The sequence below is a fragment of the Puntigrus tetrazona genome, chromosome 8 (genome assembly GCF_018831695.1).
Source record: "Puntigrus tetrazona isolate hp1 chromosome 8, ASM1883169v1, whole genome shotgun sequence".
In the NCBI taxonomy this organism is placed as follows: domain Eukaryota; kingdom Metazoa; phylum Chordata; class Actinopteri; order Cypriniformes; family Cyprinidae; genus Puntigrus; species Puntigrus tetrazona.
In genome coordinates, this window is record NC_056706.1 from 14,089,254 (window position 1) to 14,105,281 (window position 16,028).

Below are 16,028 nucleotides of genomic sequence, written 5' to 3' on the forward strand. Positions count from 1 at the left end.
AGGAGTGAAAGTCAGCAGGATAGGTCTTCGTATCCCATCAGTCAAGATGTTTGAAAAGAAACCCTGAGACATTCTTGGCCTTTTTCAACCTCTCTAGTAGAGTGTGTTGACGAGATGTGTATGCACTCATCCACAGCTATATTTACAAGGCTTCTAACAGCCATGAAGGGCTCTTGACTGTTTCATGGCAACTTGTGCCACTTGGGAATCCACTTAATTCGGAGTGTCCTGGTTGCTCAGATCCTGCTACTGGGAATCAGAGTCCAAGCGCACACCAAAGTTATTCGTCGATTTAAATCCACAATACTTCGAACGTATGACATTTACACGCAATTTCGATCGAATAACAAATTACACGCAGTTAAAACCTAAATATAAAACAGCAAAAAAGCTTTTTTGTCTCCGTCATCCAAGCATTGTCTCTGTTTCTGTCTCTCAGTAGGTGCTGGCTCACAGCGAGGGGTAGAGAAGAGTGCGTAGCCCCTGGCCTGCTGTTGAATCAAAAGCAAGCAGTGAGAAACCTGCTGGAAATGGGGCTTGCTGATTTGATGTGCGTGGCGGGGCGGCTTTGAACCCCAGTTGCTGGGTGTGCAGATAAAAGCTACATTACTGTCCTACTCATTTTCTAAAGATCAACATCCTGCAGCCACAGAGAATGGTGTGCAATCAGCCCACGCTAAAGCACTACATGCCACGATTCTATATTCATTGCCAATCATATCTGATAACAGAAGCCTGCCCTACCTCCTAATAACGTTCTGCTTACTGCTAGTCACATTTCACTGCAGATCATTACTACTGCAGGACTGAACATTTTTCATCAACATGGCCTATGGCAGGGATTCCTAAACTTTTTTGGTCAGCCGAACCCCTTTGACCTAAAATATTATTTTTTTTTATATTTATATATTTTTTTAAAGTTAATATTCCAAAAGTTCTGCATTGCACCTGAATGTTCACGGTGCCAATGTAGGTTAGTGTTTATTTATTCATCCTTCTTATGATTTTAATTAGTAAGCTTTTTATTCACTTATTTAAGAGTGGGAATCAGGCACTTCACATTCCAACTCAGTATCACAAGGCTTCTCATTCTTAGTTTTCAATGTTTCTGCACATGCACATTATTCGTAAAAGTCAGCTGTATACTTTTTGTATTGAAACTAAAACAAACTAACAAAAAAATATAGCTTCAAATTCTTTCAAATTAATAATAAAGGCTATCATTAAGGCAAAATTATAATAATTAGGCCTATTTGTGAAGAAAAAAGTGCTGAGTGCTACTACTGGACAGTTGGATATTCTTTCTGCAAATATGCACTGTGTACATGAATGCATTGGCCGATCTGAGCTGCTTAATTTAGGTTATAATTTAATGTGTTTGTTAATTTATTTACACTTTAATTTCTAGTTTATAATCAGTGATCGCAACCAGGCGAAATCAGCATTTGATCAACAACTTTCATGCTTTAAGCTTCTGTTTGCAGTGGCACACAAAATATGTCACCTAACATTCTTTTTTAGAATTCAAATGAAATACAATTTTGGAATTATTTCATAGTTGTAACATGATACCGCATGCTTGTAATGCAAGTGACCCGAGAAATTGAGAACGCTATGATCAACAAGTTGTTGACTGGGTGTAAATAGAGGTTTATTCTGATTTGTTGATTATAAAGACAGTTCGAAGGTCAGGGCTCAGTGGTTGCTCTGTGTGAACTAACTTGCAGCATCAGTGATAATGCCATTCACATTGCGAGTCTTTGGTGTATGATTTATTCAGTAAAAGGGCCAGTGTGAAATTGATTGTTTAGGCACTGTTTTGTTTGTGGCATAAAATGGCAGAAGTAATTCAGTATCGCAGTTTTCAGGCCACAAAATACAGCATGCTTTGTTTCTGTTATAATTGTGCAGCCCTACTCGGACTCACTGTAGTATTTGTATTTGTATTTGAAATAATCATATACTCAAGTTCTCATTTGCTGCATCGTGAACAGAAGCACATTTTTTGGATTTGTAACTTTACAAACCAGCACATAATCTTTCGGGAGGTTGGTTGTAGTTGACTTTTCCAGCTGGCTTCAGCTTACAGAACTATTTTAGCATAAAATGTTCCGATTAATCCTTAACAGCACAGTGTTTTTGACACTTTTGCTTTTCCATTTCTGCAGCTTAGCATTGCTCACATATCCATACAAGTGTGAGATTGGGTTTTAGATCCTTATTTTTTAATGTATCATTACAGTAATATTTCCCAAAGCGGTAACTCCAAACTTCAAATTTAGAGGGCCTCCTGTAACTGTGTTCAGTCTAATTTATATAAAGTCTTAAACTCATTATTTTGTACATTCATTTGCTTTAGCAGACTCCAGGCCAGAGTTCCGCACCAGTATGAGCATTCAACTAAAAACCGTTTTTTCTTAAACTGTAGTTAGAGATTTACTTCATTTTCTTCAGTAAACATATTTGCTTCAGGATATCAGAAGTACTGCATGCAAACCTCTATTGTATCTCTTCTATCTTCACTCAAATGTATATTTCATTGCACTGCCACCCAGTTCCTATCATTATCTTATTTTTGAAGCACTGTTGAATATGGAAATGAGCTTTTTAGTCGATTGCCTTGATTTTGAACAAATGTTCTCTCTGAGAACTCTTACAGATGTTGGTTTTGTTTGTATGATTATTTTTCATTTCACAGATACGCTTGGGTATGAAGAAAATCAGTCAAATTTCAGCTTCACTTTATTTGGAACAAAAGTTTCATTATTCAGGAATGAAACCTAAAAAATCTGCCTGAAGGATGCATGTACTTTTTATGTGAAAACTAAAATGTCATGGTCTTGAGCTGTCTGATACCAGGCTGCCATGCTACAAAATGCATTTGTTAACTGGAATTTTTTCTTCTTCTCTATTTTATGCTGTTTTATAGTTTCCTTGAAAAGGCGGATAAATAAAATATATATATATATATATATATATATATATATATATATATATATATATATATATATATATATATATATATATGAAAGGATTCATAGGTATTAGGGTTATGCCATTAGATGATAGTATCAGTATATAGTCAAAAATATTGCTCAAATGTCTTTGTCGATAGTCAAGGTGATATTAGGCTCATTCTCCTATTAATGTATAAAATAAAATATTATTATTAGGCAGTCTATTATTTTAAATATTGCCCCTCTATTTCACCTCATGAAATAGAGGTAAGGATGAGGCTCCTCCTCCTCAGTGGAAATTTTTTTAAAACTAAAATTAAGCCGACAACAACGTTGAACTGCAGGGTAATAAACCTTTAATTACAAATTATGTTGAGTGTTAAAAGAGACATCTTTTAGATATCTTTTCTTCAACAGCTATGAATGAACATGACAACTCCATCGCAACTGCAGCATCTCGTTTTCTTTACAACACATTAACAAAAAAACACTGAAGCTTATTCTTCATCATCATTATAATAAATATGCAGTTAATAAGTTATCGGTCTAAAGTACTCTTAGTGAGGCACATGGTCCGGAGCGCTGTATGACTTCTGTATCCGAAAATATGAACTAGCTGTTTTAAATAATTTTACATTTAACATGTCAGTTTTTTAGTATGTTCAGTATGTCTCTCTCTCTCACATGCACATGTGGTTTATCACCAAACAGTATGAAATAGCCTGTGACAAGTACAGAGAGTCTCTCTCTTGCACCCACCCATACATGATAATATTGTGTGTGTATCGCAATCTCACAGGCTGGAGATATGACCATATGAAAAATGACCATATCGCCCAACCCTAGCAGGCATTCGTTCTGTGGTTAACAAAACATCCTTTTTGTGTGTTTGTACAATGGACATGTTGCCGAATTCTTGACCAAGAAGAATGTAAGACCTGAATAAGACTTGAATAAGCAGAAATGTATTTCATTTTAAAATACAGTAATCAGGAACTGGCCACATTTGCAGTGGAGAGGTTACAGAAGCTCCTGAGCACTTACAGGCAGTGTTTGATTGTTAGAACGTACAATGATTCTGCACAAAATGGGACTGTAAGGGGCTGAATAATGTAATGTCATGTAATGTTTAGAGCCAATAGTTATTTAATTATTGACTTAATTGATTTTTCAACAGCTTTACATTTTCAACATTTACATTTGCTTGAACAGACAGACGAATAGATGAATAGACGGATAGATAGATAGATAGATAGATAGATAGATAGATAGATAGATAGATAGATAGATAGATAGATAGATAGATAGATAGATAGATAGATAGATTTAATCCCTTTAGTGAAAGCTGAAAGAAGCTTGTTGAGCATTCACTGACATTTGCTTAAACCGAAGTCCAAAATCTCTGAGGTTTACATAGCAGATGAAGGAAGCAGTGCCCTTTAAACAGGACACTCCCTAACCTTAAAGTCTGATAACCAAAGATTGTTGATTATTCCAAAAATAAATAAAAAAATTAGCGGGCCAACTCGCTCTCGTGGACTTGTTTGGAGAAATTAAAATTGCAAAAAGTTTGTGTGGAGCTGAGAGTACACAGCCTGCGGGATGTATGTATGTGAGTCATCTAAAAACTTTCTTTAATAAGACAGCTCATCTCAGTGGACCCCCTACAGAAATAGAGTTGTCAGATACCTTATTGAGTGCTGAAATGCTTGGCACTTACCACAGAAGGCTGGAATGATACGGGAAGCCACGAGGATAGATGGGACTAATTTTTTAACAGTTTTCAGTGTTGCTGCGAGCCTTGAATTGTGTAGATCCATCATTATTGTGGAGTGCGGTACTTTTAGAGGAACCGCTGTCTTTTCTGGCTGGTGAATTAGCAGTCATCTCAAATGCAGAATAAACAGGCGTGCTTTTGCTCTGACTGTGGGGACTGGGGAAATGTAGATTTGACATTACAATTGATGGCCTTTTTTGTCTGACTTAAATGGAGTTTTTTTCCATTGTTAAAGTCTCAGTTGTTTGGATCTTGCACACTCGAATACCTCCATTTGTTTCCAGTCTGTCAGAGTACTGCACTACTAAAGATGAAGCTCTTTTTATTCAGACTACATAGAGAAATATAACGATGCATTTAACTATACAAATAACTGGGGACATCAATGACATATTATTTTTTTCACTTAAGAGAAGCTCACATAGCAATACAAAACCTAATCAGTGTTTGTGTCCTGTTTTACAAATCTAAATATCCAAGATTTGTTTGGATATATTTCCTGTGTATACCTTAATAAAGTAACAGACAATATGGATACGTTGTAATATATATTCTCTGTCATTAAATATACAAGCATAATTAGAGAATGTATCTTGAGAATCATAATTTAATTGCCTTTTGTATTTTAATTTAGCAAAACTGACTCTTGATCCATCATATGATAAACTGAGCTAGATGGTTGCCAGGTTGGTCTTTATTCAAAAGATATTTTGAAAGCTCACATGTCTGATGTAATTTCAAAGATGGCACAATCATCAGCCTTTTTTGTTTGCTCTTTTCTCTTGTTTCTCTACAGGTGGTGAGGTGCCCTACACGACTTTGGCTACAAGGATGATGATGGGGGTTTGGTGGCTCTTTGCTCTGATAGTCATCTCCTCCTACACAGCAAATCTGGCTGCTTTCCTCACCATCTCCCGCATCGAGAACTCCATTCAGTGAGTGCACACATTTATTCAAAGTGTCACTCTTGCAGCTAGCATCAAACACTGTAATCATCCGCACAATAACAAAACAACAAACAACTTTCTTTAGCTTTCACTCTTCATCGCAGTTAAATATGTTGTTGTGTAGTTTAAGCATCACAAAAAAAAAAAAAAAAAAAAAAGGATTTTCTGCCTTTTATTATGTTTGGGTAGGAACGGTATTAATTAGGCAGCATTCTTGCAGTGAAAGTGTCTGTGCTGTTGTAGTCCAGACACAAAAGTTGTGTTCGGTACAACTGTGTGTATGTAAATATTTACGAGACTCTGATAGAGGTGGTGCTCAGACTCCTGCTTCACAAATAAGTTTATGTGTGTGTTTGTGCACCTATCTTACCATTTTTTGGGATAAATTTGTACCCAGAAGCGAGTTAAACCCTACATTGTGTGTGTGCGGAAGATCTCCTGGGGGCATGCAAACTCCCTGTTTTAATTTCCTGTGGTACAAATTAGATCTATCATTCCGGTGAGCATGACGTCAGACGTCTCTGCACCAGTGATTCATTTAACTGCCTGCTTGAGTGCACAGAGACAGACAGACAGAAAACGCTGCTTCTTCCATTTTGAAAAGGGGGATTTTTGAAGTGTATTTCTCAAGTAAATTTAATTAGTGATGAGGTGGTACATTTTAAACCAGAGGCACTGCTGATCTTCCCGTTATAAAGATCACGGCCTTCTATTATTAGCATTCAGAAGTCGGGAAAATGTCATTTCTATAAATACCAGTAAAAACACTGTTTTAAGTGACGGGTGGTTGTATAATTGGTGACGAATCTTGTCAAGCATCAAAAAAACTACAAATCGTGAATGTTATATGAGAGTATAACTTTCGAACATTTGAAAAAGACTGAAATGATGTCACTTCCTATTATTTATAGGTGGTGGTGGTTTGAGCGTGAGTTCTTCTTTAATGTCTAAATAAGATTCATTTATGTTTAATCATCAAATCTCTAGTTTTTATTGTGGGGGCAAAAAAAAAACATTTATCCTTCACATTTCATACTCACATTTTAGCGTTTATTTAAAAACAAATATTTATGGACAATCAAGTTGATTAGCGATATACTGTACAAAGTTATTATTACGTTTAATTCAAAATCAAATAACATTTTTTAAGGTGGAGATTTTTACTGTGAGCTATCATAGCCTATTCCAGTCACTGACTTGCACACTATGAGATGTCACTAATCAAGTGCAGTAATTAGACTAATCAGACTCACCAGTGCCCAGCAGTCATGGAGTTAACTGTATTTTGTAATAACATGCACTCTGTGATTTCTAATGTCTCACATGTGGTTAATCAAATTCAGCGATGACTAGCAGTGATAGAGTTAATTGTGCTTGTAACGATCCTCGTCTCCATCATATAACCATGTAGGCGATTTGGAGAGGTGGTGGGGGAAGGCGTTACTAGGGAAAATGAGTATTTAGTATTTATTTTTTCCCGAGATCTCAGTTTTGTTTATTTTCCTTTGCATTAGATTATCATTAATGAGCTTGCGCTTAGATTGCTTGATTCTAGCTCTATGCACCTAATTAGGATTTCCATAAATTTAAATGTATTATCTTTTAATGTGTAGACGATGGCAGGGTCATTACAGAAATAATTACAGCCTAAACTCGGCACCCAGGGGTCTGTTGTATTTAAAATACACAATTCAGTCAGGATGAGCTGAAAGAGTTATGAGACCAACCGGGTGTTGGGGTGAGCTCACAATTACATAGTTTTGTCTTGAGAGGAGATTCATTACTTAATAGATTTAAAGTCTGTACAAGTTGTTTAGTGTCATATTTTTTCGTTGTTGTTGCTGCGAGAATTTGACGTCAGACGGATGGAAAGAGGAGCGTTAGTTCATCAGTCTCTTTTTATCGACTTAACTGATCCTAACCCAGTGTTAATTAAATCAGGGCAACATCAACTTATCGACAACTCTCACTTACCCCACATAGCTCTTAACCAGCAAACATAAAATCTATACATTCGCTCGTTTCATTCATCAGGCTGGTCCTCGAGGAATTCAGATGAACGCTTTGTACTTATTTGATATCGAATGCATTTATGTGAAACTTTTTCAGTGTGTCTGAATTCTGAGGTAAGTATCAAAGGAACAGATCAATGCCCACAGTGTGAAATTCAACCGTATTTTTTGTAGTTTTTTTTGTTTTTTTGTTTTGTTTTACATTATGCACATGCTGGCACCGTGATGGCTCGGATTCAGCTGTAGACGTTTAGAAAAGGATTTATCATCTTGTGAGTGAGGAAAACACTTCAGATGGATGTTGTTTGTGCTGATTGCCATTGTTTTGAATGATTTGCAAGACTGTGCCACTGATTTGCTGGATGTAATACAGCTTAGCGAAAAAAGAAACACGTCACTGATGTTCACTTTCATCCCAAAACAGCATGAAAATGCCATCCAATTTGCCTTTTAACAGAGAAAAGTACTAAAGGCTGTACTGCAGCCTTAATGTTTAAATCTGCATTACAATGCGCCCTTGTGAGGAAGCGCGTTTGAATATTCATGCATATTGTTAAACCGGTTTAGAAGTAAAAAAAAAAAAAATGGTTTAAGAAACAGATTGTTCAATACGGCTCCATACGTGTCGGTTTTCAACATGGCTGTGAGATGCATCCATCTGTGAAGGTGAAGGAGGGCCAGGCTACAGGCTTCTCAAGATTTTTCTTCTTTTTTTTTTCCTGCACTCTCAGTTTGCCAGCTATGCCAGTTTGCCTGCGGTCTGGCTAGTCACAGTCACTCTGTGCCATAGATGACAGTTTTCCTGGGCAAAGCAGAGAGATCAGCTAAGCGGCCATAGCATTTGAATGCCGCCAGATGGTCACCTATAAAGGGTGTGAAAAAGCGTACACACAGATAGATTGCTGTTCTTGAGGCTAACTGAATTTTGCAGTAACAAGAACACATTGCTGCATTGCAAATGTTCCACTAGTATTAAAAATTACAGAGAGGGATTTAACTGCAGTCAACTGAATCTATAAATATTGCAATCTAGGGCACATCTACAACAGTCAGTCTACTTGTTCAACCCTGACCCTGTTTAAAGACCTCATTTTCTGACTTTTAGTGCGTGTCATTTAACTGTGAGGACATCTATATGCTAGTGTACTCGTAACGTAGATGGATGATTTTAAAATATGCAGTCTTTCTCTTTCAGGAACACAAACATAAAATATTGAAGACTCATCCTTCACTAAACAGATTTTCTCTAAAATGCTTAAAACAACTGTAAAATGAGGATGGGGGGCTGAATTTTTGGCAAATCTGAATTTTATGAATCGGTATTGCTATGCTCAATAAGCATTTATTGTCAGTGTTAAAAAAATAAAACTTTATTGTTTGATAGATTGTTTTTTTTTGTTTGATTACCAAGTATAAAAGAACATTAAAAATATTTAATATTAAATATAAGTATTAATTTAAAAGAGAATTTTTTTAACATTGTAAATGTCTTGATCAGTTAAATGCATCCTTGCTGAATAAAATTAATTTCTTACAAAAATACATTTTTACTGACCCCAAACTATTTAAAAAGTAACATATATTATAATACAAGTATATTAGATTATAAGCATTACCTTATCATTATTCGTTACAAACATGTATTAATATTATAGCAGGATTTAATATACCATTTTCTAAACTGTATTATCTGTGTTTTATGATTTGTTATTCAGAATTGAGGTTAAAAAAAAGTGTAGTATGAGATGGCTTGCTATAACAAATAGCAAATCATAATTTATGATTATGACATAGCGAAAGCCTGTTACATGCTTTAACATTTTCAATAAGAAATGTCAACACAGGACTGAAAACTGCTTTTAGTGCCTCTATATTAGGTGCACAGTAACTCACAGAGTAGAAGACAAAGACAAAGGTCTTACATTAGCACTGAAAGACAAATTTCGCAGTTTTTTAGTAGTCCTTCAGCGGTGTTTTATAGTACTGCAGGGTACTCACGGGTCATTTTTATAGCAATTCTCCATGCAAATGACACCCGACACATAACCACAATTCTTAGGGAGGGGCGGGATTAAGTGCCGAGATTAATTGGGAGCAATAAAAGATTAACATTTGTGGGCAAGTTCATTAAACCTTCAAAGGGTGCTGGCGGAGTTAAGTACCAGAAGAAGACGACAGCTGTCTGATGTAATATTATTTGATAAATTAGAGGTCAAATATATGCTGGAATGTGAGTGGCGTCAACCCACGCTTTCTGCTGTCATTGGCATGATGCTCAATGTATAGAAATATTACTATAGAGTTAATCATGTTGAATATTAACACGTTATGAAAGCACTAATTTGTATCATTATCAGTTTTCTAAATGAAGTGAGACTTAATGAAACGCTTTGATGAACTGCAGTATTTTGATCATGGTGTGAGGGGAAACAGAGAAGCCTTCATCTTTATTGTGTTTTCCAATTATTTGCTTAATATAAATATTACTGCAGGGAATTACTGTCCCTTGGTTGGCTAACTTTTAATTAGATGTAAGATATTAACACGAATTGCTGAATAAACAGTATTCAACATAATGTAAGTGGGAGTCTGCACAAAGCTGCTGGATGGATTTATACTCACTTGCACTGGTACAATTAAGCCAAAACGTGTGGGTATTCATGCATCCACATTGTAGATTTTGCAAATAATGTTTAAATCGTTAAACTATTACACCCCCAGGCATCAACCCAATGCTATTGTTTCTCAAATTCTTCCGATTGTAATATGTTTCAATGTTGCCCTCCAGGTCTCTGCAGGATTTGGCTAAGCAGACAGACTTGCCATATGGCACGGTTCTGGACTCGGCCGTCTACGACCAGGTCCGCAGCAAAGGCATGAACCCTTTTGAGAGGGACCCCATGTACTCGCAGATGTGGAGGATGATCAACCGGACAGGAGGAGCCGAAAACAACGTTGAGGAATCGAAAGAAGGCATCCGGAAGGTAGGGTCCTCCGGGCGCTATGACTACCGCCACCATTTATCTAATTACGCTGCTTAGCTAAGCAACGGTTTGTGAAGATTGCGCTAATGTTCTCTGAATAGAGATATCAAAGCAAAAATGCGCTAATGTGGCTTAATGGTGCTTGAGTTATGAGTGATTTAACTCTGAAAATTCCCCCACCGAATTCCCATACTAATTAGGTGCGGGTTAATGTCTTATTTGTTAACCCACAATTTTTTATTCCTCTCTTCCAAGCATGTTTTCGTTTGGAATTTTAAACGAGCTTCAGCGCTGCAATTAAAAAGGCTGGTAGACGAGTGAAGTATGAAGGCAGAGGGTCTGCACCGCCTTCAGATCTTGTGAGAATACTAAAGAGTAAATGGCTGACTAGAGTGTTTTGTTAATGTGATATCATCTCACAGGTGTTCGGTTAAATATTGTATGACAAGGTGACACCCCTGTCTTGCCAGAGGCGTCACCCTCCTTCAGCCTCTCCTTCCTTTGCCTTCCTTCCTTCTGTCTCGCCTGCCTGTCTTCCTCTGTGGCATGTAGGCTTCAGAGCGCCCCCTTGTGACTGACTCCTGGACTTTTTCTCAGTATTTATGAACACAACATGATTTACATTTCAGCCATTTAACTGATGCTTTCACCCAAAACGATTTTAAAAGACGTGTTTAAGCTCTACGTATGATGGTGGTTAGATTTCATCAATATAGTACAGTGTATCTATATGTATATAGTATTTTTGAAAGGAATTGTGCACCGAAATGTTTAATTAAATGATAAGTTTAAACTAGGCTTATTTTTTGAAGTGTTTACACTTGGTAATCCTTCAGTTGACTTCATTAAAGCAATATTATATAGAAAGGGTGAATGCAAATATGAAAATTCTATCACTATTTATTCACCCTCATGTTGTTTGAGATCTGTATGACTGACTTTGATCTGTGGAACACAAAAGAAGATATTTTGAAGTATGTCATTACCCAAAGCCCCTCCCCCGAACACAGATGAGCCAATAGTAGTTGAGTATCATTTGCGTGGGGAGCAGAACACAGACATCTGTAGGTTTCAGCACCTTAGAGAAACATTGGAAGATCTGAAGCTGTCATCATTTTTATGGGGTTCGCAGTTCAAAAACAGAAAACAATGTGCCTCTGGCACTTGTTACAAGGATTCCCGGTATCCTGAGAGGAAAATGTCCCTAAGCATTTACCCCCAATCCCAATGAAGACAAAAACATTCATTTTTCTGGTTTTCATACTCTCATTAAGTCACAGTTTCCATCTGCCCAAGCAGAATGTTAGCATCATATACATCCCTATATATCTGACTGAAACTAAAGAGTAAATTATGTAAATACGAACTTAAATAGCAGATGTTCTCACGTCTTGTACAGTGTAGATCAAAAACACATAAAGATCTACATTTTACTGTCTCTTCATATTAACTGGTTGAATGTAAATTATTTTAATCGTACTTAATTTAATCCATAGCATGAACAAAAATGCTAATTATGCCAGTAGTAATAAAACGGTGTCATTACCAGCATTCCTCAAAATGTTTTATTTTGTGTTTTTACAGTGTTGCGGGTTTAGAAAGTCACGAGGGCAAGTACATGATAACATGTATAACATGAGGCGCGTATACATGTATACATGGGTGAGCGTGATTTCACCAAGTACAAGATAAAACATTCTTGTTGATCCTGGAACAACATTCTAATTGACCAATCAGATTTGAAGGATACTTTCTGTTGGCTAATAGATGCTTACTGTTGGCAAGCAGATGGACATACGACAATAATTTTAAGAAAACATGATAACAAGTGGAGAAATGTAACAGAAGCCTTTCTACCTCTCAGAAATGTTCTCTTCTCATTTATTACATAAATAGGCTTGCAGACTCTTTGTAAGCACTTCTTAGAATTTTCAGCCAAAACGTAAGTTCTGTCAATCATTGACTTTCTTCAAGGAAACAACAACGAAGACATTTAGCAGAACTTCTGAGCTTTTATATTGCACGCAATAAAAGTGAATTGAGGAAAGGTGCTGTCAAGCTTAAATATTACCCTAAAGTAGCCCATGTATCTTATTGCTAAACATATGGTCTTGAAAATATTGCTTAAAAATAAAAATGTTTTGAAGTAACAAAAAAACATCATTCACTTTCATTATATAGAAAAAACCAGCTTGGATATTATTCTGATAAGATAAGACCCTTTGTGTTCTATAGGTAAAAAAAGTGATAAAGGTTTTGGAACAACATGAGAGTAAGTAAATGATGATGAATTTCCTTTTTGTGTGAACTATCCCTTTAAAGAATCAAAGAACAGTCGCAGATTTCAATATGTAACAGCAGGACTTGTCGCAGCTTGTGAGATCCGTAATAAAGGAGTATCTGGTACACTGGACAAACATCTGCTCTGATTTCCCCAGCAAATATTTACGATGTTTATTCTCAATTGTATTCATTTCTTTTCTGAGCTAGTCATGTGCTAATGCTGAGAGCCCCTGTTTGTCTCATTTTTCAATGATAGGAGCAGACTGGGAATTTCATTTCATTGCTAAGGAAGATGCTTTCATAATTCATGAGCGGAGCATACAAGATTTCTATTTTTATGGCACATTTTCACCCACATTGCAAAACATTAATACTTTCACTCAAGATGAATGTGTTTCATGAATTTTCATAGGTCTTATAAAGTGTAAAAAATGAGGTGTCCCTAGAACTGAAGTTGACAAAAGAAGGCAACAGTTAGTATGACTTTTTTCCTCTTTGAAATGTAGTCCTTAATAACTATTTCAAGTAAATGGCTAAACTTAGAATATCAAGAATTTTTAGAATTTTTCTCTTATTTTTATTAACTATGGGAGATGGGGTAAAAATCCTTATTTTATTACACATTATACTATTATTACTTTTTTATTTGATCCAGACTATTTCATTTTTTTGTGTGTTTTTTTGCAATTTTTCCAAAGATATTGCATCCTTATCTTTAAATGATTTAATCTTAAGCGAAGTCATATTACAACAGTTTTTTGTTTTCCAGTCCATGACCAGTAAATAATTTCCAGCAGACGTGAATGTATAAAGGAGGTTTTTTGTCTGGAAACTTGCAGAACTCGCAGGACATGAGAAGGTCTGCGTCCTAGGAAGACATTTTTCAGGTCACGAGATGAGATATCCCCATTATGTTTAGCTCAGTACCCACCAGAGGAGAATTTTGTACATAGACCATTAGTTGACATCAAAACATGATGGAAAGAGGGGAGCGGGAGAGGTGTGGAGAAGGAGAGAGAGAGGTGCCTTTGACTGCAAACAAGAGAGTCGATATAAGCCAGCACTAAAAGGATTTCAATCATATTTCACCATACACAGACTTCATTATCCAAGGCTTATATGGCCAGCATGTCCATCGCCCAAGAGAGAAAAGAAGAAGGAACTAAGGGCAAGACGCAGCTAAGAGAGTGAAAAAGACTCAAGCACAGAGGAAGGTGGGAGAAAGAAAAAGGTAGATGTGAAGAAAGACAGATTACTAAAAATGCAGGTTCTGTTACTATTAATGTACTGTACTATCATGTCTTTGAAAGATACCTAGTGTTTATGAAGGCTGTCCTCTGCCTGATGAGCGAGCCATCGCTCCTTTGGTGATCAGTAGATGGTAAGCTGTTTTTCACCAATCTGTCATTGCTATTTCTGAGGGAACTCCCTTAATTTGTTGCTTTTTGAGCCACGCCGTGTTGGCTTAGGCATCGCTGAGGGCAAACTGAGACATTTGAATTTGGTGACCTGTTCAATGGCTACCCTCTGCCTGTGATCGTCCATTGGTCTGGAGCCTACACAATGTTTAGGCACAATCTGTGCATGTTCAGTCACTCACTGCAGTCTTGGACTTGACGTTCAAGCCACAATGGGTTTCGTCAGCTTGGAAGATATCGTTGAGGAATAGAAGTGACCAGGATTGAGACGCCTGAATAACGGCAATACAAAGGATAAACAGAAGCGGGTTGCGGACAAATCCCTGATGTACATCGACGTGATTTGGAACAGTTCAGACAGGCCGGAGGGGCGTCGTATTACATAGGGCGTAATATTTGTTAAACAGCTGACGAGAACTTTGGCAACCTACATCTGTGTAACTTCCTTTGTTGATGTTTTCTACAGAAGAAAGGAGGTCATTTAGATTTGAAACGACCAGAGGGTAAGTCAGTGATGACAAAATATTCACATTTGGGTAAAATTGTTTTTTTTAAGTGAATTCTCATTATAGAGGGCAACTAATGATCTTTCCTTCGTTCCTTCTTCCCTCCCCAGATTCACACAAACGCTATACAAAGAGCCGCTCTCCTCTCATTACACAAACACTTATTTATCATTTCATTCTCAGCTTGCTCATTAGCGTGTTGTCACACCAAACAGCACAAAACAGTGCAGTGCATGTGGGAAGTCGGACGGTGATTGTTTAGAAAGCATAATGATGAGATTTGAGTCATCACCAGCTGAGGCAACGTGAACGCATGAGGAGGCCTGCTCTATGGGAAAGATTAAAACTCTTTAGCACCTGCTTGGTGCATTTGAGAAATTTTGACGAAGATCAAAAAGAGCTGCTGCGTTTGCGTAGAACTGTGTTTAGAGTCACACCGTTCATCATGTGCACCTGCTCACCACTTATCACAGAAATTGCTGTTGTTGATTTGCGGCTATTTAGACCTTTGGGTAACGGCAGTGTGAATGTGTTTGTGTTAATCTTATTTTCATAAGAAACCGAGAGTGTTTTATTAGTTGCATTAAACTCTAATTTAGATTCAAAACAGAGTATTGTGCGGTAAGAGAATGTTTAGTGGTTATTTGTTAAAGGTGCTTTCAAACTGACAGTGATGCAAATTGATGCAAATTAATCGACATTGAGTAAAAAGGTCACTGAAGCTCTGTGCTGTTGGTAACATGTCAGGTGTCAGATCTCTTAAATGCGTTTGAAAAAGATTTCAGTTGGACTTAATGTATTTTAAAAACACTTTTGTTCGACTATCATTGCTAAAATAATAATTGCTAAAGTCAGGCAGAAAGTAGGTTTCTTTCTTCTGTTAAACACAAAGGATAATATTTTTAAAGAATGTGTCTAACCACAGTTGATGAACCTCACAGACTTCCATACAGACAAACAATTATGTGAAAATCTGTGTATAATTGGCCACATACATTCATCAAAATATCTTGCAGTAAAACAGTAATGTTGTAAATGAAGAGGTTCCTATACCACCTCCCTAGAATCGTCAACATAAACCGTCCCCTGAATTCCAGCTATCTCCCCATAAAACTCAATTTCCCATAGTGCCTCATACCTGGGA

At 36.8% G+C, this 16,028-nt stretch overlaps 1 protein-coding gene across 4 annotated transcripts in view; it reads left to right on the forward strand.

Annotated features, from left to right (window-relative positions):
* grid2 (glutamate receptor, ionotropic, delta 2) overlaps positions 1 to 16,028 on the forward strand; it is a 313,350-nt gene that overhangs the window by 265,181 nt on the left and 32,141 nt on the right. For all 4 annotated transcript variants that reach the window (XR_006251662.1, XR_006251663.1, XM_043247756.1 and 1 more), the window contains exons 12-13: positions 5,531 to 5,669; positions 10,482 to 10,677. Coding sequence is in view for 2 of the 4 variants with exons in the window: in XM_043247756.1 (XP_043103691.1) it covers positions 5,531 to 5,669; positions 10,482 to 10,677 (335 nt within the window). In the remaining 2 variants the exon portion in view is untranslated. The remainder of the gene's footprint in view (positions 1 to 5,530; positions 5,670 to 10,481; positions 10,678 to 16,028) is intronic.